General features: G+C 40.8%; 1 protein-coding gene across 6 annotated transcripts in view; it reads left to right on the top strand.

The window, feature by feature from the left end:
- Positions 1 to 25153, top strand: part of PTPRM (protein tyrosine phosphatase receptor type M) — a 773521-nt gene that overhangs the window by 658044 nt on the left and 90324 nt on the right. For all 6 annotated transcript variants that reach the window (XM_077900010.1, XM_077900009.1, XM_077900008.1 and 3 more), the window contains one exon: positions 11439 to 11526. In XM_077900010.1, coding sequence (XP_077756136.1) covers positions 11439 to 11526 — 88 coding nt within the window. The remainder of the gene's footprint in view (positions 1 to 11438; positions 11527 to 25153) is intronic.

The raw sequence follows: 25153 nt of genomic DNA, 5'->3' as shown, positions 1-25153 counted from the left end.
ATGTACAAGCATTAAATTTAAATCCTTAAATAAATTAGAGGAAAGAGGGATGGGGTGAGGGAAGCAGTGAAGGTGGTACACAGAGACGCAGATTGCTAAGAACTTGCAGATTGTGGCTGGTTCCTCCCCGCAGCATCGCTTTCCTTCCAGATTTTTGTTTCATCTTTCCCTTCACCCACTTGGAACTTCATGAGATGATTAGTTAGTCGGGAGTACATTCCGATAAACAAAGCATCCCACCCAAGGTCTGTGGTAAGACGGGTGTAACCAATAACATTCTATCTCATTCTATCTGTTTTGAGTGATGAAGTAGTTCTTTCAGGATTCCCCATGGAGGCTGTGAGTGGCTCTGTCACTCAGGGCAGGGGATGAGGAGTGGTGGTCAGGAACTTGTAGAAATTTCTGCCATGCCAGGATTTCCGTTCTGTGCCTGGCACAGGCTCATTGTTTTAAACTTTGTTTAGAATCTCTTCCTCCTACCCATAGTAGTCTAGGGCTGAAAGCAAAGACTTGCCTCACAAGAAGTAGTCTGTGGACCTCTAAAGTGATGGTGTGTCCAGTCTTCAATAAGAAATGATGTTTGGCGATTGACTTATTTACTATATGTTGTCAAAGAGAATTTAAATTTTTTAAAAAATGTAAAAAAATCAAAAGAAATAAAAAATAAAAACAAATGGTGTTTGGCGAAACATCAGCCAATAAAGGAAAACAGCTAGGACTCTAATTTCATAATGGGCTATAATTTTCCATAAAAATGTTTGCTTTTAAGAGTACAAATTGAACTTTTGACAGTGCAAATTGAAATGCAATTATTCTTCCCTAAAATATTGAAAAGTTAGTTCTAACCTTGATTTCCAAATTTCTAAATTCTCCCTTCTAAATTTTTTATCTTTAATCTTCATGACTTTAGATACTGCAGGAAGAGCCTGGGAATTGTGCTGATAGATTTTATAAATTAATAGATGTCAAAAGAGAGCCACAAACGTCTCATTAAAATTTCTTTTTTTCTGCTACGCTTCTTCATTTCCAAGCCTGTCATGTCTAAAAATGTATCCTTGGATTTTTAGTCACATTTGATGGAGTCTATGTGCTGTGATTTCTGAGGTGAGCACATTTTAAAACTCACAGCTTTCCAAGAAACTCCATGGGAAAGATGTTTGACTTTTTTTTAAGACAGGGAGCAAGAACAAAGCAATAATCGCCCCACTTCTATGTACATTATAGAATCAGTGAAGGAAAAATATAGACCCACTAGAGGGGGAAAAAATAGAAAGGATTATTGTCAGGGTGACAGTAACAAAAATGGCAGCAAAGTCAGTAAGAATTTATTGTCATCAAAGCCTGAAGCTTTAATATTAGAACCTGGGCAGTAGCAGCTAGTGCTCTGATTGAGCACTTACTGTACACTAGATGTGTTGCACACACGGAGTCTCCCCCTTGTGACTGCTATGCTGTCAGTAGGGAGGCCTGGCTGGGTATTCACATAGGAGAGTGCCAGGTGCCCAGGTGTGTTTTTAAAAACTCACTCTGGAAGAAATGTATAAACAGGTCGGTGGTGAAGCACCCAGATAGGAACTTACTGCTGCAATAATACAGGCAAGAGACAAATAGAACTCAACTTTTCTATCTCAGAAACAAAGGAGCAGCTATATGGCTAAAAAAGCATCTATTTGTTCTCTAGATGTTTTAAAGATTCCTTTTTCCCAAAAGGGACTCTTGCTCATCTCTGAAGATCAGGGTGCTTTTAGACCAGGCTCCCTGACAAATCATTCTTTCAAGGCAGGTGCAGAGGAAATTACAGCTCTGGAGAAGTATTAACATCTCAAACCCTGGCAAGATCTGCATCAGAGAGGAAATGAAAATTGCTCTCTCTGGACTGTGGGTGGCAATCCTGGAGGAAGGACTCAAACCTAGAGTGATTTAGAGAAACTATGAAGCAGTTGAATCAGATGCTTTCACCTGCTTTTAAAATAAAGCTGTCCTCTTGTTGGTGCTGTTTGTGAAGGGCACTCACTGGCATCGCTCTTTTGATACCCCATCCAATGACTGTGGCATCCTCGGACTTGCCGGGGCAATGCAGTGAGGACAGGGCCAAGTCCCAGTTCCAGAGTCTTTGCAAAATTGATTAATCTCATGATCTCCCCCATGATCAAGAGATAGGCAATGCCCAACTCAAAGAAGTAAACTTTGACCAAGTTTTAGATACTGGAATAAACAGTGTTATGAACCCCTTATGGTACAGCCCTCCTGTCATGCCAGTCTCCACTGCATGTGCACAGCATAGGCCCTATCAGGACCATCTAGAAAGTTCACCTGCAGAAGCAGCCTTGGAGTTTCAAACTAAGGAATGTCTTCTCATGGTCAGCCGTTGACAGCCCCCCTAAGGCACAAGTGCCAGGGAACCAGAGACTCCCCAAAACTCTGAACACTCTCTGCAGTATCAGTGGGTATGAGCTTCATCATGTGTGTAGAACAGGCATCTGTCCCTGAGGAGGCAACTGACATGGGGGAAAGGTGTCTGGGCCCTGCTGAGAATGCAGACCTTTGTCATTAAGTGCTCTTCCAGGGAACAAAGAGAAGAGGGATGCAGGCCACAAAGGGTTGAATATCCCTGAGCAGCTACACTCTGCCTCTTAAAATCAATGCAAGACCGGAACTTGCCCTAAATACATCAGAATAGCCTCCCTTTTATCTTATTTTATTTTTCCTTCCCTTCCTGAACTATGTTCATCTGTTTTGTTTCTTAAATTCCACATATGAGTGAAATCATATGATATTTGTCTTTCTCCAACTGACTTATTTTGCTCAGCATAATACACGCCAGTTCCATCCACGTTGCTGCAGATAGCAAGATTTCATGTTTTTTGATGGCTGAGTAATATTCCACTGTTCCACTGTTTGTATATATCATATCTTCCTTATCCAGGCTTCCTTATCCAGTTGATGGACATTTGGGCTCTTTCTGTAATTTGGCTATTGCTGATAATACTGCTATAAACATTGGGGTGCATGTGCCTCTTCGAATCAGCACTTTTGCATCCTTTGGATAGACACCTGGTAGTGTAAGTGCTGGGTCATAGGGTAATTCTATTTTTAACTCTTTGTGGAAACTCCATACTGTTTTCCAGAGTGGCTGCACCAGTTTGCATTCCCACCTGCAGTGCAAGAGGGTTCCTCTTTCTCCACAATTCTGCTAACATCTGTTTTCTGAATTGTTGATTTAGCCATTCCAACTGGTATGAGGTAGTATAGATTTGTATTTCCCTGATGATGAGTGACTCTGAGCATTTTTTCATGTGTCTCTTAGCCAAAATAGCCCCCCTTTTAAAACCACATGACCATGTGTCAGTCTCTATAGCACTATGGGATATTGGACCCATCCATGGAATGAATGTTCAGAAACAGCCAGTACTGCCCAGTTACCATTTTTACCACTTTTCCTCCATCACTCAGCTGAAGAGTATTTGTCTTTCTGGCCACTTGATCAGTGGTTTTCAGATTTTTTTCTGCTTCAGTGCACTAGAGAGATGTGTCACATCATTAGCGGGAGCTTACTACTATAGTATTCTGAAGGTGGAAAGAAAGGGAACTTTGAAATTGGGCACATTGAAAGAAAAGCAGGTAGATTGAGGGTCCCTCCAGAGTGTGCACAGCTTCACATTCCTGGGAACTCACTGTACAGATAGGATGGAGCTGTGTGTAATCGAATGAACTTCTTCCATAAAAAAGTGGAAACTAGAAATGCTTGATGGCTTATGACCCACAGCCAGAGTGACTTCAGAAAGCTGAGTGCACGGGGCAATGCAGTGGGCACAGAGCCACGTGTTCTCCGCCAACATTGTGGCCATGAGGGAGCAGCCCAGAGCTCAAAAGATGGTCTGGCATCCAGGCCCTAGTTTCTGTTTACCGATTACCTGATCTCAGGCAAGCCACATCATGCCTTTGATCCTAAATTCCTTCATCTATGCAATAGGAATATGAAGACTTACTTGAGAGATCGTCAAAAACCCCATAAGCATATATTTTTCAACAGGAAGTATATGACTGTGAAAATTCACTCATTCAGAGCAATATTCAGCAGAATGAAAAACATGCTCTAAAACCCAACCAAATGTCAGAGGGGCAGGGAGGTTGTTTCTGGGCATGAAAACATCGTATAATATTTTCAGGCTGCAAACCTCAATTCTGTTATCAAAAGAGAAAGAGATGTGAGGTAAATAAATACAATATGACTATTGGCAGGATCATCACACGCCTGGATCATCCTGCAAAATAGAAAAATTCTGCAAAATTGGGAATTGGACAAAGTTTCAGTAAAACATGGCCATTGGAAGTACTGAGATCGATTAGCAGCCTTCTTTAAAAATACCAAGAAATGTTCATATTTAGATTTCAGTCGGTTTAGACATAGTCTGTGCATCTGGATTCTGGCTTCTGCCCTGCCCCCCACACCTTTTTCCCGTAATGCGTCACATGCTCCTTCTGGCTGCCTCTGTCCAGGACACTGGCTAATGACAGTCACCAAAGACCATAGGGAGGCAGATCTTGGGGCCACCTTCCCATCAGCACTCCATTCTAGGGCCCATCAGGCAATTTTAGGTGTCTTCAGCTGCCTTAGTACAATAACAATAAATAGTTTATATGGCCCTAATAAAATGCAGTGCCTGGAAGAACCAGAAGTATATGCAGAAAACAAAGAAAGTTCAGAGACTTTGCAATGCCCCAGCGAGTTCATCTTCTGTCTTTCAGGGTGATGGCTTCAATCATCTTATGTACCCAGTTTTATTCATACGAGAAAGGGAGGAAAAATTCTATTTCAGAAGCTTCTAAAAAAACTTTGACCCTGCACTGCCTGAAAACATCCTGTACATTATGTGCAGCCTTGACCTGCATCCTTTTCTTCCTGGCAGCTTTTCTCTTGAATAGGATTTTTTTTCTCTCCTTTTTAATATCTAGGAGCTGTGGCATTTGTAACAGACTGCATCATTTTGGAGTAACGTTCTCTCAAGGTGGGCAACCAAGATGGATAATTATATCCCGTGGAAAATGATAGTGGTGTGTGGGCTAGGGAAGGAGGTTATTGGATCACAAAAACATGTTTCCCATTCAGAAAAAAATGACTGTATGTGGGATGTTCAATTTCCTTCTGCTCTGCGCCCATGGAGAGCCCAGCATCTTAAAGTGGAAAAGTCATTGGTATTCACTGGAGCTTGCCTGGTTTCATTTTTATTGTTTCTGAGACTTATTACTCTTTCAGAGTGGTTCCCAGGTTTGCTGCCTTTTCTCAGTATATATGAGCTAAGGTAGTCCGAGGAAACACTTTAATTACCTTTTAAGTAGAGTCAAAGCATAAGTATATTTATGAAAATTCTAACAGAAGGTGCAGTGAGACCATTAACTTAAATCCCCAAAATACATAAAGTGTTTTTTCATAATAAAAAGTCCAACGTTGGCATGTTAAATTGTATCTGCATATTAAAAATCCACACTAAGCATTAAATATTGCCTAAATGTCCATATTGTATTTTAAATTCCTCTTATAGAAAGTGTCCTGGGAGCATGGGCTGTCATTGTCTGTCTCCCAAGCTTGTCCTTATGTGGCTGCCCAAAGGATAAGAAGTCATTGGTTGCTACAGGATGATTTTAGCTGTGTTCTTCTTCCCTTGCCCATCACTTTGTCTCTCATTGGACCTCTTTTGCAAAAGCATGCCTGTGCTTTGCTTGAACTTGATTTTAGCCAATCTGCTTATAACCATCAAGCAGAAATTATAAGATGAGAGATGAATGAGTTAAAGGTTGTACTTCAACTTGACTATAAGGGTTTGTCTCAGACAAACATTTCAGGGAAACGTGAGGGGCAGTAAGCAGAGAACCCCCAAACAGATGCCAGACATTGACGTGTGCTTAGGAATCCTCTGGTTCCTTCAAGGATCAGAGTTCTTTTTTTTTTTTTAAACCTATCATGTATTACTAATTTCAGAGGTAGAGTTCAGGGATTTATCAATTGCATATAACACCCAGTTCTCATTCCATCACATGCCCTCTTTAATGCCCATCACGAGTTACCCCTGCAGCCCTCAGTTTGTTTCCTGTAATTAGTAGTCTTTATTATTTGTCTCCCTCTCTGATTTCCTCTTATTTTATTTTTCCCTCACTTCCTATGATCCTCGGTTTTGTTTCTTAAATTCCATCTATGGGGGATCCCTGGGTGGCTCAGCGGTTTGGCACCTGCCTTTGGCCCGGGGCGCAATCCTGGAGTCCCGGGATTGAGTCCCATGTCCCATGTCGGGCTCCCTGCATGGAGCCTGCTTCTCCCTCTGCTTGTGTCTCTGCCTCTCTCTCTCTCTCTCTCTCTCTCTCTCTCTCTCTCTCTGTCTATCATGAATAAATAAATAAATCTTTAAAAAAATTTTTTTAATTCCACCTATGAGTGAAATCACATGATAATTGTCTTTCTCTAATTGACTTATTTTGCTTAGCATGATATCTTCTAGTTCCATCCATGTCATTGCAAATGGCAAGATTTCATTTTTTGATGGCTGAGTAATATTCCATTGTACATATGTACCACATCTTTTTTATCCATTCATCTGTCGATGGACATCTGGGCTCCTTCCACAGTTTGGTTATTGTGGACACTGCATATATGAACATTGGGATGCAGGTGCCCTTTCAGACCACTATGTTTGTAAGGGACCAGAGTTCTATTTTCTCAGCACTAGGAGAATTCAAAACTTCATGGGCTTTACTTTAAAAAAATCTGATAGAAACAGCCCTTCTCTAGGTACCACATAAAGTATGTAGTGATTACTCACGTGCCAAAAAATTGGTTCAGAGTAGAATTCTTCTTAAAACATTCAGGCAATTTATATAATTTTTAAAGGCCACATAAAACTTTTGACCTTCTTGAAGATTTAAAAAAAAATAAAAAAGATAGCTAAAGAACCTTGTCCAAAGAAGAAAATCCACAGAAGAAAGGCACATAAAATGTGTGTTGATTTTCTTAACTTACTAAAAAATATTTAAGTACCTATATGAGTTGATGGATGCTAACTAAACTTGCATCAGTAATCATTTCACAAGATATGTAATTCAAACCATTATGCTGTACTCCTTAAACTTACGTAATGCTGTATATCAAGTATATCTCAGTAAAACTGGAAAAAGAAAAAAATACTTAAAAGCCAAAAGTTATGTGAAATAGGACATAATAGAATGATTGCATAGTCAAATTACTTAATTTTCGTCAGATATGTTTCACTGATGGGCTTATCAGTGATTATCTGTCCATCTCGTAGTCTGCCAAAAAGGAAAGAAAGAGAGAGAAGTGGGTGACAGTCAGAAAGGCTCAGTCTCTTGGGATAATGAGGAGTACAGGAAGCAAGTATATCTGCTGCCTCTGGAGTCACACAGCTGTCTGTGCCAGGCCTTCCTGTGGACCAGATAGCCTCGATGAACTGCCTTCCTGCTTTGGTGATTATTCTTGCTTAGAATTCCTAAACCAGGAAAGGAGGGGCTCACAGTGTGGCAGGCCAATGTAACATGTCACAGTTTCTGGGAATTCCCAATAGCTCTAGGGCTATAGATAAAATTTTATTTTCTAACTAGAAATTTAAACAGATAATGTATGCTAACAAAAAGCTCTAACATTTAAAACTGGGTCCATAATAGAAAATAAAAAATAATAATAATCACCATAACAAAAGGAAACAAAAGCCAAATTAGTCAATCTAGAAAGCTCTTTTTTCCTCTCTCTGTGCTCCGCATAGGTACATTACTTATTTTCCAAGCCAAAGATAAGGACATGTGTTTCTAATAATTGCAAATGTATTCATGAGGAGTTGGCTATATATTAGAAGCTGAACTGTTCCAGAAAATGCAAGACCTGGTCACAATGTCCATAGGGAGTCAGGTAACTATGGATGGTACTCGTCATTTCATCCTTTCCTTGGAGCAATTCTTTTTGTTATGTTTTGTTTTGCTTTTAAGAAAAAATACAATCTGCCACTTAAAACTAATTCACATAATTCCTGGATAGGGAATTGGGGAGGCTTATGGCAAGAATACCCTCCCACTTCTGCTCTCCGGCTAATGCTTCCCTGCCACGATCACGTTATCCTATGAGATAAGAAAATTTCCTGTTTTGTAAAAGTAATTAACAGTTAAATGAAGTTTACTTGACATCTTTTATATTCTCTTGTTGTAATCCTTCATTTAGAGACAAGGAGATGTGATCGGGTGTGGAAAGCAATCGTTGGCCCCGTCTATTTAAGTAGGTTTAACACTGGTTCTCCTTGAAAGTCTTGGTCAGGGGAGGTGTAGTACAGAAGTGGATCAAGAGTCAAAAAACACTGAGGTCTGACCCAGGCCCAGGTGTTAGGAGTTGGTTGCATTCTCTCTACATCTCATGTCCCTCTGCTTTTAGAGCAGGGAGGCATCCCTCCATGCTGGACCGACCAATCTCATGAGCTTTAGTTGAGACAGTGGACTTGTTCATTCCGAAAGCACTTAGTAAGTGCACTGCAGCAAGTGTTTGGAGTCAGATAGTGCTTGGGCCCCACCTTGTGAAAACATGCCATGAGCTACGTGCCTGAGCTCAGTGACAGGGGATCATTATTGTTTCATCATTGGATTCTGTCTGTTTCCTGGTCACCAGTTACATGGAAACAATGAGATTAAAATAACTGTTTGTAAAAGCAAGGGCTATCATGGAACATCTGGGGGTCTCAGTAGGTTGAGTGTCCAACTCTTGGTTCTGACTCAGGTCATGATCCGAGGGTCATGAGATAGAGCCCTGGGTCAGGCTCCACACTCAGCAGGATGTCTGCTGGAGCCTCTCTCTCTCTCTCTCTCTCTCTCTCTCTAAAAATAAATCAACAGATCTTTAAAAATAAATAAACATTTTAAATAAATAAAATAAGTCAAAACAAGGGCTATTGTATTGGAAGACCTGAGGTTGTCATAAATGCTAAGAAACAGCTGCGATGTGCATACCATCTCCATAGGAGAGCATCTTATCAGGAAGGGAAGAGATTCATGTGGCTTTGCCTCAGGTGACCTGGGAGCATTATCTTTACTAGTTGTACCAGTGCCTCTCCCCCAGTCTACTGTTGATACTCCTCTTTCTCACACACTTACCCATGCACACACACACACACACACACATGAGCGTGCGTGTGCACACATACACACGTGCCCTGTGATCATGCTCACCAAGGGCCATAGATTCTCTTAGAAGACTTAAAGGTCCCCCACAGAGGCTATTCCCTTCTTCATCTTCCTACAAAAAACAAAACCTGGAAACCTTTAGGTGGGTAGAAAAGGCAGAGGGAATTGAAATTGGCAATTACATCACGACACACTCAAAGTGGAATTAAATTGTTATGAGGGCAGTCAGATAAAAGTTATTACTCAACTGTAAAATAATTGTCATTTATAGAGTAACAAAGACACTATTCAGAAAAAGAGTATGACTCTAAAAGCCCTGAAGCTATTTTTAAATGCATATTTCATAACAGAATAGAAGTTACATGTCTGAATAAATCCTTCATCATATGATGGTCTTGTTCTTGAGGGAATTAACTAGTGATTTTTACTGCTAGTATTTCTGTTGACTTAATTTATTAATAACCTGGAAATGTTTTTCCTTATATTTGCCCTGCATCGTGCAGTATTTACCCTTCAATTGACTCTATTAATAGAACTGTAATTGAACTGTAGATATATAGTACATCTGATCTTGGTCTGCCACCACATTTTTTAGAAATGATAAATATAATGCACAAACTATTATGGTAATTAGGTGTCAAGGATGATTGTGACTCGGGTACCTTAAATTAAGACAGGCCATTTAAAACTGTAACACTTCTGGTCACAGTGTTATTTTTTTGCTCTTGTATGTCATAAAATAGGGGGTCCTCCTGCTTTCTTGCATGAAGGGACTGGTGCTGGGACAGGGTTCTCTTCCAGCCACTCTCCGATGGGCACTGAGATATCCCTATACAGTAACAGCAGGATCAACACAAATCAGGTCATGGAAAAGGCATGGACTTCACAAACTGTAATAGGCAGATTGTCCAGGTATTTGAGCCCCTTGCACACTTGAGCTGTACAAGTAAAACTTCATTTTGAGACCATCACCAAACACCGTGATGGCTCATTCACGTAATAACTAATTACTGGATTCCTCCCATGAGGCATAGGCTCCACACAAACAACAGTGACAAGCACACAGTCCCTGTAGAGTCTCAGGGTCTGGTGGCAGAGACACTGAAATGAGCCGAGCACCATCCACAGCGTGGTCAGGTCTGTGCAGCATGCCAGCAGGGGATGCTCCCTTATGGAGTCTGTAAACAGATGCTGTAACTAATAGGCCAAACTGGACCCATAGGAAAGGGATAATAAATAGGTTCTGTTAAACCTCAGACTAATCACTGAATATCAGTAATGGCCAAGATGGCCCAACACTCCAAGAGAGACAGGAATTGGGAGCTTCAGTTAGAAAAGAACTTGAAATGCCATCCTGGGTGTGTTTGAGGGTGTGAGTTCCTAACACCATGTTCTCTGGCCCTGAAGCATCTCAGAATGGTGCTCTCTTCATCAGCTATACCTTTATGTTTTCTTTCTCTTCCTCTTCTTTCCCAGTTGATACCAAGAAGTATAAGAGTAGCTGTGGCAAAGACAAGAAATCAGTTTGACTAACTGCTTCTTGCTTCCATCCTTCTTCCTGTTGCCTTTTATATGCTTGGCTACACAAGGATAGAAGGGAATGTGAACTAAAGTGGAAATAAAAGTCCCAGATTTTTTTTCACTTGTCAACTGATACCAAAGGACATTTTCATTTTAACTGAAACAGAAAAAATATATATCTGACTAATAACATGAAGATTAAAGATCCTGGGCATAGTAATGCCAAATCCTTAAATAAATGGACATCTAAGCTCCATTAGAAATGAAGAGAAAACTCTGGCAGAATTTATTACAGGATTTTAGCCTTGAAGGCATGAAGTCATAGTTTCCCCCACCTTCACAGTTTTAACCAAAAATAACATTCTTTCAGTTAGCAGTTGTGAGGAAAAAACAGTATCTTTGTATCTCTTAAGAGAATATTGAAAAATGGCAATATGATTAAGAAATTGAGAGACATGTTAATTTTTTCTGTATTTAATTAAAGTAGGATAGCATGAACACCACCATTTTAATGGATTGTATGATAAATTATGGGCTCACTCTTCAGCCCCCATCTGTGTGTGTGATATATTAAGTAAAGGAAAACAAAAAGCAAAACAAGGTATTTAATCCATCCTCTCATTCCTGTGAACATCCTTCTCCCTTCTTGACCTTTGCTGTACATTTCTTAAAAACATCCTCCATCGTTAAGATCCTGTGTTTACCGCACCGAATTGTAATTCTTTGTGTCACTTTTCTCTTTCTTCCAGAGCTTCTTTGAAGGGCAGTCTGCACCATGGGACTCCGCCAAGAAAGATGAGAACAGAATGAAGAACAGATATGGGAATATCATTGCATGTAAGTGTTGACAGTGTAATTGTGCTGTGGTATAACTTTCTTTTCTTAGCATCTGCTAAGATTGACCACCAGCCTCACGCGGTAAGAATTTACAGTGCAATTACCACCTTCATCCTTCTGGAAAAGCCAGTGTTATGCTCGTATTAAAGAAAGGGAAAACTACCTAAATACCCCCACTACGTCAATGTGTCTTGCTGTGGGGCTAGTTTTACTTTCAGATTTAAGGTTTGGGTAACACAGGTAATGCTAAAATGCTGAGAAAGAAAATGCATTTTAGGAGTAAACATAATAGTCCTAATGTTTCCCAGCTGCTACATGAGAATGAATAGAAATAATGATGTGCAACACTCCTTAATGCAAGGAGCTCAGAGTTCTCAGCAAGCATTAACTCATTAATCCTCCAGACACTTGGGTTAGGTAGGTCAGTAATAGCCCCATTTTAAAGACAGGAAACTGAAACTCAGAAGTTAAATGATAGTCCCCATATCACAACACTCATTAGCAAAAGAGTGAGGATTGTATCTCAGAAATTCCCAGTTCCTGGGAAGCTGAATGCTACCAATCCATAATGCCTTGGACGGTTTTTAAATCGAGCCCAACCTCATTAATGTTCTGTAACGATGCTGAGACGCATGGTAGATTGATGAGCCTCCTTCTCCCAGGGCTGGAGCCATCCATCCCCTGCGCTAAACTGCTCCAAGTCACACAGGACTGCCCCAAGGTGCTGACAGGTACTAACAGAATTAATACCACTTCTGAAGATACATAAATTCAAACAAACAAACAAACAATGCAGGAATAGAGCTGGAGAGCTTGTAGCTCATCATGTAGCTGTTGAGAGAACACGCTGGAAATGTTGGGGTAGTCCAGGGAACGATGTATTAGCTTTATTGATTGTGAAAGCGCAGTGAAATTTTATTTGTCCAAGTTAACATTTCTTGGAAGGACAGGAGAGACTGCCAATAGAAGTTTCGGTGATTGTAGAAGTGTTCTGAGTCTACATTCTCTGAAACAGTAGCCACCTGCCACATGAGCACTTGAAATGTGGCTGATGCCACTAATGAACTGAGATTGAAATTGTATTAGACTATAATTATTTTGAATCTAAATAGTACCTGAGACTTGTATCTCCCACTGTTGGACAGTGCAGATCAACAGTGTGTTTTATCGTGAAAAAAGGAGGGGGTGGGGTTTACACATAAAAGGAACGAACCATCCCGACTGAACATGAGCATGCCCTGTTCTCCCTCTGACCGCTCCTAAGTCCCCACCACTGGTTTTGCAGGTGACAAGTTCAAGCTTCGAGTGTTTTTTCTGTTCAGTTACTTAGTGCTTTGAGTGGTAATATCAGAGTCTCCGTTAGGCAGAAGATGCTTCCCTAAGATCTAAGGCTTCGTTGCCCCTGGGTGGATTCAGTCAACGCTTACGGAGCACCCAGCACCAGGCCCACAGTGAGGATTCCAAGATGACAGGGATGGTGTGCTCACCTTCAGGACAGGGTGACGCAGGCAGGTAACAGAGCACTGTGACGCCGGTACCAGGAGATGACACAGTGCTGGGCTGGAGCTGCGTGTGCAAAGCCATCAGATTAGGGAGGGGAAACGTGACTTCCTGCCAGAGAGTGGTCATGGGAAGAATGGGTTGACCGATATAGATCCTTCCAAGTTCCTTCATATTCTCTGGGAGCAGCTAGAGCTTTGCACTTAGAAGAATCCAGATTTCTCATAATGGCTTAAAGGGTCCCAGGAGCTCTCTTAGCACTGCAGCCAGCTCCAAGGGGGTTTCACAAGGTACAATGGAGAGTTCTCAATATGCCCTGGGCCTCCCTCCATACCAGGTAGAAGGAGATGGTGGTGGGCCTTTGACCTGCAGTCCCCGTAATATCCCAGATATGGGCCCCTGCTGTGCACACAGAAGGCAGTGTCAAAGAGTGTGATTACCATTCATTGTCCCCTTGCTCAGAATGAGTGCTGAGGGGAACAGGATGTCAGAGGACATTTAATTATAGTCCAGGTCCCCTGTTCTAGCCTAGGGGACCACTGACTGGAGGGCAGGGGCTAGCACACTGGAACATAGAGTAGGCAGGGAAACAGAACAAAAGATAAGCGTGGACTAAACTACCTCCCAACATCATTGAAATAAAAATTTATACTGTCTTTTTTTGGAAGGCATTGAAAAGCCACAAATCCTAAACAAACATAAAATATTTTAATTCTACTATGTGCTGTTCTCCTTTTCAAATTGAGGCACAGAGAGACAAAATAATGTGCCTGTGATCTCATGAAGAGGTAGTCATCCTTTTGTGATGTAAAAAAATATTTTTCTCTAATTTAATTGCTTAGGAAAGTTTGTTTTTATAGACCTAGGTAGAGGGATGGCCCCTCCAGGCACACGCGAGAATGGCCTACATTGATTGCTTTCTTTCTGTGAAAAGTCTGTAGGCTGTCCATGACATTACAAGTAGATTCTCTCCTATAAAATTCTGTTCAGCTTCCAGAAGCCCCACCCACCTTGTCTCTGCCTTGACTTTCTGGATATGGGGTGTGTAGCTGTTTTCCATAGAAACGTTGAATCTCATTCCTCTACCTGATTTCTTCCCATGGCTGGACTGAGAATGTGTGGTCAGATAGACAAATAATTTATGCCTTCATTGAACAGATATTTACTGATCGCATCCTGTTTGTGAGACACCACACTAGGCATTGATACAGAAGGATGATTAAACACAATCGGGCATGAAGAACAGATAGTGCTGGGACAGCTTCTCATTTCTACCACCCAGAGCACACTTCTACCACCACCATCATCATCTTCAGCCCTCAAGACCCCACACCTAGGACCGATGATTTTATACCCACCTGTGTAGACAGTGACTGTTCCAGGACGTTACAGTCTAGGGGCCAGAGCAGAGCAAGATATGCATGAACGGATTGGAGAAAGGTACACTAGTGAGGGGTGAGCTAAAGAGGAAAGACCTTTTGGGCAGAAGAGAAGAACACAGGATTTGGAGCTAGCTGACGGAGTTGAGGTCTTGGCCTCACCATATACTAATTGAGTGACCTTGGGTCAGTCATGAACATTCTCAATGTCAGTTTCAGAATTTCATCTATTATGGAAACAAACTTAAATGTGACATAAAAGAACACTGATTGTTGTCACATCTTCTCTTCTTCATTTTTCCTGTGTTGTTCTTTACTCTTCAGCTTAGAAGATTCTGTAGGTTATCTAAAAATTTTTTTAAAAATCAGCATTTGGGGGGTGCCCAAATTGGTTAAGCGTCTGCCTTCAGCTCAAGTCATGATCCCAGGGTCCTGGGATCGAGTCCCCAAATCGGCTCCCTGCTCAGCAGAGGAGTCCACTTCTCCCTCTGCCTCTCCCCCGTGGCTTGGGCTCTCTCTCTCTCTCTCTCTCAAACAAATAAATAAAATCTTTAAAAATTATTAAATTTTTTGTTAAAATCAGCATTTGGAAGCCTCAAGTTCCAGAGGATGAGCTGGTAGGTAATTGCAGGCCGCATCTAGCTCCCTGATTGTTAACTCAACACTGCACAGTGACCCGGCTCCTGACAGGTGACTCTGGGCTCCATTTCTGGGTAGTTTGCCTGGCTATCACCTGGCTAATTTTCTGCCTCTCACCTGCCCTCCATCCTGTTCCCTCCCGTCTTTCAGTATTTCTTCATCCGGTTGCATTGTTTGTTCTTGGACTTTTGTAAAGACAACATCAAGATGAAAATTCTGTCTACGGAAGTCTACACTATCATCCCATCTCCTATTCTAACTTCTTGGTTTCTGTGGCATCTGGAAGCCTTTCCCTGTGCACATGTATCATCTTTTACATGCAGAATTATTCTATTCTATTCTATTCTATTCTATTCTATTCTATTCTATTCTATTCTGTTTTTTATTGAAGTATAGCTGACACACAACATTACATTAGTTTCAAGTGTACAACACAGCGATGAGACAAGTGTGTGTTCCTTATGCTGTGTTCACATGATGGTTTCATGTACAGATACATAGGAAAGGATCACTATCATCAAGCTAGTTAACAGATCTTCTCACATAGTTGCCATTTCTGTGTGTGCAGTGAGAGCACATGAAATCTACTCTCTTGGCATATTTCTAGTATTTAATACAGTCTCCTTTAATATAGTCATTATACATAGGATCTCTAGACTTATCCATCCCTCATAATTGCATCTTTGTATCCTCTGGCCAACATCCCCCCATTTCCCCTGCCCACTCATGGAATCGCCCTTCTACTCTGTTTCTCTGGGTTCCACTGTTGTAGATTCCACATATAAGTGAAATCATGAAGTTTTTTTTTCTTTTTGTGCCCAGCTTATTTCACTTAGGACGAGGCCCCCAAGGCTCCTCTGCATTGTTGCAAATTGTCATCTTTTCACCTAGTTTTCTGTTGTTTTCTAAAATCCCTCTAGAACTGTCTGTGATTATTTATGTAATTCTGTACGATGCTCTGTGCTGGCATATCCTGAGATAGCATTCACTTAGGCCTTCTCCAGACAATTATTAATGCTTTTTAAGTAGGGTATCCAAATCTTAGAGACCACTGACAACTCACCCCAGCGAAGTAGGATAGTTTGATACCACCAATGGCTTGCAGAAACACCACTGCTGTTGCCTTGAATCCCAGAACTGGGGATGCCTGGGTGGCTCAGCAGTTGAGCGCCTGCCTTTGGCTCAGGGCGTGGTCCTGGAGACCTGGTATCCAGTCTTGCATTGGGCTCCGTGGGTGGAGCCTGCTTCTCTCTCTGCCTGTGTTTCTGGCTCTCTCTGTGTGTCTCTCATAAATAAATTAATTAATTAAATCTTAAAAAAAAAAAAGAATTCCAGAACTGCCCTGGGCCAACCCTCGCCCAGCCTCCAAGTCAGGCTTGCAGGCTGAGTGCTGTCTCGTTAGGGGAGTGGCCCCAGGTTGTTCTGAGGAATTGTTTCATATGGGAGCTGCTTCATTTGAGACTCTATGCATCTTTAGTTACAGCAGTGAAAATAAGTCTTCAATATTTTAGAGTTTGTGAAAGGATTTGAGATAAAAAGAATAAAAATACTTACCCAAATCCCACTTACGTATGCACCCATCTCAGTTTCTTTATAGGCATGGGGAAAAGTATTACTATCCTCTTCCATCCTAAGAAATGGTGTAATTGTAAAAAAGTTGGTTTTGCTGCCAAAGAAGCCTGCTTCCCAGTACCTAAGCATCCAGAATGACCACCAACCAGGAGGAGGAACTAGGGGGTTCAGTCCATCTATCTTAGAAAATCTCTTTAGTGCTTTTCAGAGAACATTCCTGTTGGTAATGATCACATTCATTGTTTGGCAGCATCATTTGCATATAAAATGGTTTTAATGGTGCTTAAAAACTGTTTATTGGCTTTTGCTCTTAAGTGAATTAAACTTTTCCCTTATTTACATTATGAATTTGCTGAGCTGGTCCTTTCCAAATATAAACCACACCGCAAAAACAGCCCTCCTGATTTTCTCAGTAGTTCCTAATTATAATTAACATTGAGCTTAAGATACACACCAAATTTCCTGGCTAACAGGAACCCCTTGGAGCCTGGGGTCCTCTTTTCTGGGGGCTGGCAGTTGAAGATAAGGAGCCAGAAATCTGCAGAGCCTTCTCAGGCTCCTTCCCCACTCTGTGTGGTCCATTCAACAAAGACATATTGGTCTGCCATGTGCCAGGCTCTGTGCCAAGCTAAAGGCATCCTTTCAACAGATATTATGGAGTGCCTATTAACATGTGGGGCACTATCCCAGGTGTCAGAGACAGAGCAGGGAATAGAACAAAATCCTTTGCCCATATAGCACTTGACATTCCCATGGGGGCACTAGAAAAGGTCACTAAGTACACCGCATAATATGTGTGTTAGGAAGTGAGGCAGGTGACAGGGAAAGGAATCACGTGGGGCAAAGGTTGCAGGTTTTTGTTTTTTTTTTAAGATTTTATTTATTTATTCATGAGCGACAGAGAGAGTTAGAGAGAGAGGCAGAGACACAGGCAGAGAGATAAGCGGGCTCCATGCGGGGAGCCCAATGTGGGACTCGATCCCGGGACTCCAGGATCACGCCCTGGGCCAAAGGCAGGAGCTCAACCGCTGAGCCACCCAGGGATCCCCAGGTTGCAGGTTTTAAATTGTGGTCAAGAAAGGCCTCCCTGAGAGATGCAAGCCAAGGCCTAACACAGGTGAGGAAGGGAGCCAGGGCCAGGCAGAGGCCCTCAGGGTGGGGTGACAGGCCTGTGTCAGCATGGGACACAGCAAGGAGACCGGCGACCCTGGAGCAGGGTGAGGGTGAGCAAGGGGAAAGGTGGAAATGTGAAGACCTGGGGTGACCATGGTGGCCCAAAGTGGACATAGCCCCCCATGCGTTCCAGGGAAGGAGCAGGGGAGGAGAGACTTACATAATTATACAAAGGAATTAAATAATTATTGAAATAAATAAAATAAAGTTAAGGGCCACAAAGAAGAGGCATGTGCTATGTAAGACTCTATAATGTGGGGCTTGACTTCAAGAGGTATGGGAAGGCTTCCCTGAGGATGTGAAATGGAAGACCAGTGAGTAAAAGGGTAGAGCAAGAGGGTGTTGCAGATAGGGGGTGCATCCTGTGAACACACCCTTCATATGAGAGAACCCCTTGAGGGTCTGAGGAACTAAAGGAAGACCAGGTAGCCAGATGTGGAAGTGTGGAGGAGTAGGCCAGTGTGGAGAGGGGGAAGCAAGTGGAAGCCAGGCCTACAGGGCTTGCTAGGGAAGGTTAAGGATTTTAGTGTTTGTTATAAAAACAAAGGGAAACCTCATCAAAAGGTTTTTTTGGGGGGTGGAGGTGGGGGAGGGCATTGGTCATCAAATTTGCATTTGGAAAATTTAATCTGATTGCAAAATGAAAAATGAATTGGAAAGGGTCACTAGTTTAAGAGATTCTTTCAATTGCCCAAGTGAGAAACAATGATAATATATATAGACTGGAAAGAAGAGAAATAGATGGATTCCAAAAAGAAATACTTGATCAAATCGAATAGATAGGATGTGAAGTAAGGAAGACAGAGGGGCAGAGATGCTTCTATGTTTCTGACTCGTAGGAGAATAAATGGATGGATGGATGAGTGGTACATGGATGGTGAATGTATACACAGAAGGATGGGCCACTTACTCCAATGGGGAACACTATAAGGGAGCCAGATTAGGTGGGGAGCTCAGGGATAGGCATGATGTTGGCAGTAGCAGGGAAAGCTTATAAATTGAATCTGGGGACACACCAAGATGCCTATGAAATATTCAAATGAGATATTCAATAGGCAGTTATATAGACTACTTTGAAGCCTAAAGGCAAGAGATCTGGGCCCAAATATGAACTAGTGAATCTTGCACAGAATGGTGGTTGAAACCATTGGCATAATAATTGAGGAAGCATAGACAGCCTAGTACCTAGCCTGGAGAGGCTTCAATGATGGGAAATACTGAGGCAATAATGACTAACATGTACAAAGGAGCATTGTCTCATGGGGAAAAGAGGGTGTCAATAGGATCTAGTGCCGTAAAGACTCTGATGTAACAACATGAGAATTATTCATGAAATTAGTAAACAGAGCTTTGGACAGGGGTGAGGAGGCAATGAATGAGGACATGACAGGAGGACAGACAACTTTTTGAAGGGGAAGAGAAGGGGGTCCCTTCTGAGCTTTAGTTTTCATCCTCACTGTGGAACCCATACCATCCTACTCCATTTTCCCAGCTAATAGTGAGGTGTCTAAGAGGAGAGTGAAACCTTTAATCCAATCTATCCTACCTGATTATTTTAATCAGTGACCCAATCTTGATGCTCATACTGAGGACCACTCTTCCACGGTTTTGTTTCATAGCACTGTGCTTCCTCTACCAGTTGAGCCCCTCCAACAGTGTCACTTCTCAGGAATCTACTACAATCATGATCCAGTGAAAGAATAAAGGCAGGTGAAGGGAGGATGGTGGGAACAAGGGTTAGCCAGATAAGTATGGGCTGGCAGGGAGAGCTTTTGGCATTATAAATCAGATGGATGAGAACAAGGGGGAAGAAAATCAACACAATATGTTTAGGAAAGCAAAGAAAAACATCTAGAAAGATTAGGCAAAATAAGAGTCACGGATCCTGCTAAGACACTGAAGATAAAAGAGTAAGGGTCTGTAATTGGAGGTCTAGGTGTAAACAAGAAACACAGCAAGACTAAGTAACACATAAAACAAACAGCAAGAACAAACATTAACACGGAGCCACCTACAACTAAACTTGAATATTCCATATACGCTTGGTGCTCAGAACTGGCATGGCCTGAGCATCCAGGTGTTCCCAAGCAGGGACACTAGGCTGACATACAGACCATGCAGGGGTAGGTCACTGAGCGCTTCCCATCCATTCCTTGTCTCTTCTGCATCTTGTACCTTGAAACTAGTGCAGCAGCAGTCCTTGGCAAGTATATAACCACAGGAGGAGCAAAGCCATTATTTGCAGAAATCAATTGTAATTAAAATTAATTTTGAGTCTCCTTTCAGAGGGCAAATGTTACTTAGATCATTGTGATTCCAATTTACCTTAAACACGTCATCAATATTTAGCAGAAAGAGAGAACTGGTTAGAGGTGAAATATTATCAATGACACACTCCACTTCTACTGCTATAGTAATACCTAATTACACACAAGTGACAGTTGCAAGGCTATTGCCCATATCCATCATGTTTAAAACAAAAATGTTAAAATGTTTGAGACTACTTAGAAGTGTTCTAAATATAATGTTATATGACCAAAAGGGCATAATTAACCCTTTATAGAGACATAGAGTAAAGCATAGAGACCTGCTTTAAATGTCTGGTGACCCCACCTCTAATGTATGAATGCAAACATCCATAAACCCATGTGTTTACACATCCATAAAAATACACATGCACACACATAAATACCCACACATCAATACCCACGCACATTCACAGATAAATACATGCACACATGCATATGGAAGTATACGTCCATGGGGAAAAGCACCAGCAGATTATAATTTTTCAGTAGTAAGCAAAGTTTTTTATGCTTTTTATGTAAAGACCAGGTCTTTATGTGCCTGTTTCTTACCCAAACATATTATTTTGCCCTATTTCTTATAGTCAAAGATTTGTTGAAAGGAATGAGAGGAATAGCCAAGATCTCTAAAATAGATTTCCCAACATGTCAGAATTTGTTATCTTTTGTCATAGGCTAACATTGAATTGTGATTATAATATGAACATTAGTTGGATTTTGATCATATTCCAGTCATCCATGGCTAAATTGGCAACTTTTTTCCCCAATTATAAAAACAATTCATACACATTAAAGAAAAATTACACAGTAGCAAAAAGTTGGGGAAAATTGCTCAGAACTTCACCAACTAAATTCAAACCCTACTAAAGTTTTTTTTTGTTTGTTTCTTTCATCTCTTTCTATTCTCTGCCTTGAAGTTGTTGGCTTTATATTTTTAATTTAAATAGGTTTATTGTTTTATTTCTGATTATAAAGACAGTATAAACTGTGTAGACAAAGTAGTACACAAAATCAGAAAGATGAAAATCAGTATCACTCCAAATTTTCCCACCCAGCAGAAATCTCACTCTTTTACTTTATCCCACTATGCATTTCTACACACATACACAATTATTTCATATAAACAGACTCTTACAAGACATGCTGCTTTATAACCTCCTCCTCTTCACTCCAAAATATGTCACAGAGATCTTCCAAGGTAAAGAAATTAAAGCTGTAGTGATACTTTCTGATGATTGTATCCTATTTGTTTTATGAAACTGTTGGTTCACAACCCTCTTCGAGCTTCCTGGGGAAACCAGCTCCCAGACACAGAGGGAAGGGAGACACCAAAGAAAGAGGCAGGGCACTCCAGGATGGGAGTTGGGAGTTTTAATAAATAAAGGGAACTTAGATACGAGGCTTGTCTTGGGCAGCAGCAAGACGAGTGGATCCCTGCATCTGCCTGCCAAACTTAAAGGTTTATGAAGATATCTTAACTAGGTTCAATTACCTCTATTGTGCAATTGTTCTCTATACCATATCACTCTCTCAAGACTATGTCATTAGAATAGCCCCAGGGAGCAGGAAAAACAAACAGAACCCACATTCCAAGGATAATGGGGAATGGGCAAGGAACTTCAAATGTCCGGGTCAGCTCATGGGTCAACCACCAGTCACATCTTTTTGATGACCGTCTGCAACAGAGACTACTGTTGATGAGTTCCTGTTAATATTCTTGAATGGTATGAACTAGATGGGGACACAGTAAGTTGTGTTTTAGAAAAGCAGCCCTCAGCATGAATTCAGTAGAGAAAGAAAAGTCTGAAAGCAAAAATGAAATAGTTCAGGGGATAAGTCACCAGATCTTGAATTAAGTTATTGGCAATAATGATGCAAAAAAAAAAAAACTCACTTGTGCTTAGTTCTTCCTATGTGCCACTTACCAATGCTTTACTTATATTAACTCCCTTAATCATCACAAAAACGCTTTAAGGTAGCACTATTTTTATTTCCATTGTGCAATTAAAGAAACTAAACCAGGGCAGCCCGGGTGGCTCAGCGGTTTAGTGCCGCCTTCAGCCCAGGGTCTGATCCTGGAGACCTGGAATTGAGTCCCACGTCAAACTCCCTGCATGGAGCCTGCTTCTTCCTCTGCCTGTGTCTCTGCCTCTCTCTCTCTCTCTCTCTCTCTCTCTCTCTCTCGGATAAATAAATCAAAAAAAAAAAAAAGAAAAGAAAAAGAAAGAAAGAAAGAGAAAGAAGAAAGAAAGAAAGAAAGAAAGAAAGAAAGAAAGAAAGAAAGAAAGAAAGAAAGAGAAAGAAAGAAAGAAAGAAAGAAAGAAAGAAAGAAAGAAAGAAAGAAACTAAATCACAGAGAGGTTAAAAAACTTGTCCAAAGTCACATAACTAGGGCAGCCCTGGTGGCTCAGCGGTTTAGCACCGCCATCAGCCCAGGGTGTGATCCTGGAGACCCGGGATCGAGTCCCGCGTCGGGCTCCCTGCATGGAGCCTGCTTTTCCCTCTGCCTGTGTCTCTGCCTCTCTCTCTCATGAATAAACAATAAAATATTTTTTTTAAAAGTCACATAACTAGAAAGGGACAGAATTGGGATTCAAACCCAGGGATTCACACTCCAAAGCCAGTGACCTTAACCCCTATGTTACACTGTATAAGAATAAAGATGGTAAAAAAAAAAAAAAGTTAATATCCCTGATGAACTTAAATGCAAAAATCCTCATGATATATTAACAAACCAAATTCAGCAATACATTAGAAGAATCAATACATCATGATCAAGAGGGATTTATTCCAGGGATGCAGAGATGGTTCAATATCCACAGATCAATCAATGTGACACACCACATTAACAAAATGAAGTATAAAAATTATATTATCATCTCAATACATGCAGAAAAAGCATTTGACAAAGATCAACTACCATTTATGTTAAAAATTCTCAACAAAGTGGGTGTGGGGGCATGTACCACAACATAATAAGGGCCAGATATGACAAGCCCACAGCTAATATAATGGTGAAAAGCCCACCCAGTGGTGAAAAACTGAAAACTTTTCCTCTACGATCAGCAACAAGACAAGGATGCCTACCCACTCTTGCCACTTTTATCTAACAAAGTATTAGCAGTTTTAGCCATAGCAATTGCTTAATAAAAAGAAATAAAAAGCTTCCAAATTGGAAAGGAAAAAGTAAAATTATAGTTATTTATGAATAACATGATTTTATATATAGAAACCCCTAATAGCTATACACATACACAAACACACACAAAATTAAAACTAATAAATGAATTCAGTAAATTTTCAGGGTACAACATCAACATACAAAAATCTTTTGCTTTTCTATACACTAACAACAAACTATCAGAAAGAGAAATTAAGAAAGCAACCACATTTAGAATTTCATTAAAAACAGTAAAATATCTAGGAATAAATGTAACCAAGAAGGTGAAAGACCTATACTCTGAAAACAGTAAGAAATTGATGAAATAATTGAAGAAGACACAAATACATGGAAAGATATTCTGTGCTCATGAATTGGAAGAATTAATATTGTTTAAATGTCTATACTACCCAAAGCAATCTACAGATTCAGTGCAATCTCTATCAAAATTCCAATGGCATTTTTTTACAGAAAAAGAACAAACATTCTAAGAATTTGTGTGGGACCACAAAAGACCTTGGACAGCCAAAGCAGTCTTGAGAAAGATAAAGCCACAGGCATCATTCTCCCTGATTTCAAACTACGTTACAAAGCTGTAGTAATCAAAACAGTATGGTATTGGCATAAAAACAGGCGTATAGATCAATGAAACAAAATAGGGATCTCAGAAATAAGCCCACACTTATATGGTCAATTAATTTATAACAGAAGAGGCAAGAATATCAATGGGAAAGGACAGTTTATTCAATAAATGGTGTTGAGAAACTGGGAAACCACATGTAAAAGAATGAAACTAGGCCTCTTTATTACACTATATATAAGGTTAGCTCAAAATGAATTGAAGACTTGTATATAAGACTTTAACCCATAAAACTCCTAGGAGAAAACACAGGTGATAAGCTCCTTGTTGATGACTTTTTGGATCTGACTCCAAAAGCAAAGGCAACAAGCAAAAATAGATAAATGAGGCTACACCAAAATAAAAATCTGCACAGTGAAGGAAACCATCAAAAAAATGAAAAGGCAACCTATTGAATGGGAGAAAATACTTGCAAATCATATATCTGATAAGGGTTAATATCCACATCATATAAATAACTCAGGTAATCTAGCAAAAAAAAATCCAGTTTAAAAATGGACAGCAGATCTGAATAAACATTTTTTTCTGAAGAAGATATGCAGATTGCCAACAAGCACATGAAAAATGTTCAGCATCACTTCACTAGTCATCAGGGAAATGCAAATCAAAACCACAAAATGATATCACCTCACACTCGTGAGAGTGGCTGTTATCAAAATGACAAGAAATAGCCAGTGTTGGCAAGCCATATGGCAAAAAGGGGAGCCTCATGTCCTATTGGTGGGAATGTGAATTGGTGCAGCCACTGTGGAAACAGTATGAAGCTTCCTCAAAAAGTTAAAAACAGAACTACCAGAAGATGCAGCAATCCCACTACTAGGTATTTATATCTAAAGAAAACAAGAACACTGATTTGAAAAGATACATGCACTCCTATGTTCACAGCAGCATTATTTACAATGGCCAAGACATGGAAACAACCTAAGTGGCCATCAATGTGTTGTGCCCAAGATTGCGAATCTGAGAAACCACCAAGGAGCCGACACCGATGCAAGTACATGAGGGTTTATTTACAAGCTCGAGCTTGGGTCCAAGTGTACTCCATACAGCAGAGCAGGGGCTTGGACCCTGAAGTGGGTTATAGCTGGGTTTTTTATGGGCTGGTCTAGGGGATCTTCAGAAGGGGTGGAGGAATTTTTTCCATTCCAATATGGGGGAAAGGGTGGGGGAGTTTCTTAAGATCTGATACAGGATTCTCTGCCGAGGGCATTCTGAGCTTTATTGTCTTTCCAATATGGGATTCCCTGCCTAGGACATT

This window comes from Canis aureus, chromosome 6 (assembly GCF_053574225.1).
Source record: "Canis aureus isolate CA01 chromosome 6, VMU_Caureus_v.1.0, whole genome shotgun sequence".
Taxonomy (NCBI): domain Eukaryota; kingdom Metazoa; phylum Chordata; class Mammalia; order Carnivora; family Canidae; genus Canis; species Canis aureus.
This window is presented reverse-complemented; position numbering and strand designations above follow the sequence as displayed.